Source organism: Rhincodon typus, chromosome 23 (genome assembly GCF_021869965.1).
Source record: "Rhincodon typus isolate 14 chromosome 23, sRhiTyp1.1, whole genome shotgun sequence".
Lineage (NCBI taxonomy): Eukaryota > Metazoa > Chordata > Chondrichthyes > Orectolobiformes > Rhincodontidae > Rhincodon > Rhincodon typus.
Genome location: NC_063354.1, coordinates 46,079,255 through 46,081,489, shown reverse-complemented (window position 1 = coordinate 46,081,489; position 2,235 = coordinate 46,079,255). Strand labels below are relative to the sequence as shown.

General features: G+C 44.2%; 1 protein-coding gene across 1 annotated transcript in view; it reads left to right on the top strand.

The window, feature by feature from the left end:
• The window catches only part of LOC109921973 (unconventional myosin-XV-like), a 68,432-nt gene that overhangs the window by 32,312 nt on the left and 33,885 nt on the right, over positions 1-2,235 (top strand). The window contains exon 10 of the mRNA XM_048611154.1: positions 1,950-2,081. Within this exon, the coding sequence (XP_048467111.1) occupies positions 1,950-2,081 (132 nt within the window). The remainder of the gene's footprint in view (positions 1-1,949; positions 2,082-2,235) is intronic.

Sequence of the window (2,235 nt, the reverse complement as noted above, 5' to 3'; positions counted from 1 at the left end):
CACCATACTGCACTACACCACACTGCACCACACCATACTGCACTACATCACACTGTACCACACTGCACCACACCATACTGCACTCATCACACCGTACTGTACTACACAACATTGTACTGTGCAGCACAGCACCACACCATATTGCACTCACCACACTGTACTGTACTGCATCACTACATACTGCACTAAACCACACCGTATTGTGCTGCACTGCACCACTCTGTACTGCTCTTCAACACAAGGTACTGCATGGCACCAGGCCATACTGCACTGCACTGTATTGCTCTTCACCATACTGTACCACACCGCACCATAAAGTGCAGTACTGCACCATACTACATGGCATCACTGATCTCTTTCAGAGATTGGCCAGGATGTTGTCAGCTGGTTAGTTACCTGGATAAGATTGAGACAGTTTCCACAGGAACAGAGAAAGTAAAAGGGGATTGTTTCGATGATTTGAATGTTCTGCAGTATAATGCTAAGTTCCATCTGACTGGAAAATCAGTGCCTTGGGATCTACAATTTCTAACTGTGATGAGAGAATGAGGAAAGAGATTGTTGACTTGCTCGCCGAGCTGGCTTGTTCTCATTCAGACATTTCGTCACCATGCCAGGCTATATACAAACATAAACACCTTACACAAACCCATACAGATCAAAACCGGAAATGACAGTACTCACCATAACAGACCAAACAGTATAAATTCCAAGCAGAGTAGAATAATATCACTTCATTGGAGGCTGCGCTGATGATGCCACCTAGCATAGTGACAAAACGTCTGAATGCGAACAAGCCAGCTCGGCGAGCAAGTCAACAACCTCACCCACAAACCAAGCTACAGATCTTTGCCAAAACTTTGAATGAGAAAAGAGATTCAGAGGAATCTCTATGAAGGGTTACTGGAATCATAGAATCCCCAATGTGTAGAAGCAGACCATTTGGCCCGTTGAGTCCACACTGATCTTCTGAAGAGCATCCCACCCAGACCCAACCCCTATTATCTCCCTGTAACCCTGCATTTCCGATGGCTAATCTACCCAGCCTGCACACTAAGGGCAATTTAGCATGGCCAAACATCCTAACCTGCAAATTTTTGGCCTGTGGGATGAAACCAAGGCACCTAGAGGAAACCCATGCAGACACGGGGAGAATGTGCAAACTCCACACAGATAGTCGCCAGAGGTTGGAATTGAACCCGGATCCCTGGCACCATGTGGTAGTAGTACTAACCACTGAGCCACCATGCTGCCCAGAATATTGAATAGTTTGCTATGTGGAATGGATAAGCATTGCTTGTAGGAAAACTGAATATATTTATGGAGTGGGAGAATGCTGTACACAGGTCTGTCTTTTGTTAACTGCATAGATATTTCCCTAACCAACCTGTTCATAGGTGTTATACTTGAACTCGGGTCTCCCAGTCTAAAGATAGGAATGTTAACACTGCTCCACAAGAACTCTTTTATTGACAGTATATTAATTTGTTGTTCAGGGTGGGTATTGAGTGGGACTCCTCAATACTTCTTTCTATAAGTACAAGCTTAAAGGGGATTGCATTGTTGGCAGTGTGTGCTGTAAAATATGTATCTGCAAATAACAGTTGATCAGTGAATAAATATTTTACTTTGGTATTCCATTCTTGGCTATCTGAGTTTCAACATATTTGGTTTTTTAGATATCCCAAAGGTACTATGGAGAAGGAAGCACATTAGGATTTATTTTTTATTGGTCTAGTAACGAGCTTGTACAGACACAATGGGTTGAATGGCCTTCCTTTGCACTGCGAAACTTTCAAGCTCTATAATTCAGTACTGTGTCATGCACAATTTTTAAGACTCGACGACTATCTACGATCTTTAGTAAGTTAGTTCAAATCGTATTTCTAACTTCCTAATAAAGGTGGATTTGATAGCTAACTTTACCACTCTGTCTGTATTCCACATAGGAAGAATATTCCCGGGAACAGATTGATTGGGCTTTCATTCCGGTATCTGATCGACGGAATTGTTTAGACCTTATCATGGCCAAACCACATGGAATTCTGCGCATTCTGGATGACCAAACCAACTTGCCTCAGGTCAGATGGTTTTACAAGTCACACAGTCTCGTACACTGGCCAGGCTGGGCTATGCTGGGATGTGTCGGGTTGGGCCGTGCTGGACCAGGCTGTGATGTGCTGTCCTTGGCTGGGCCATGCTGGACCAGGCTGTGATGGGCGGTGATGTGCCGTG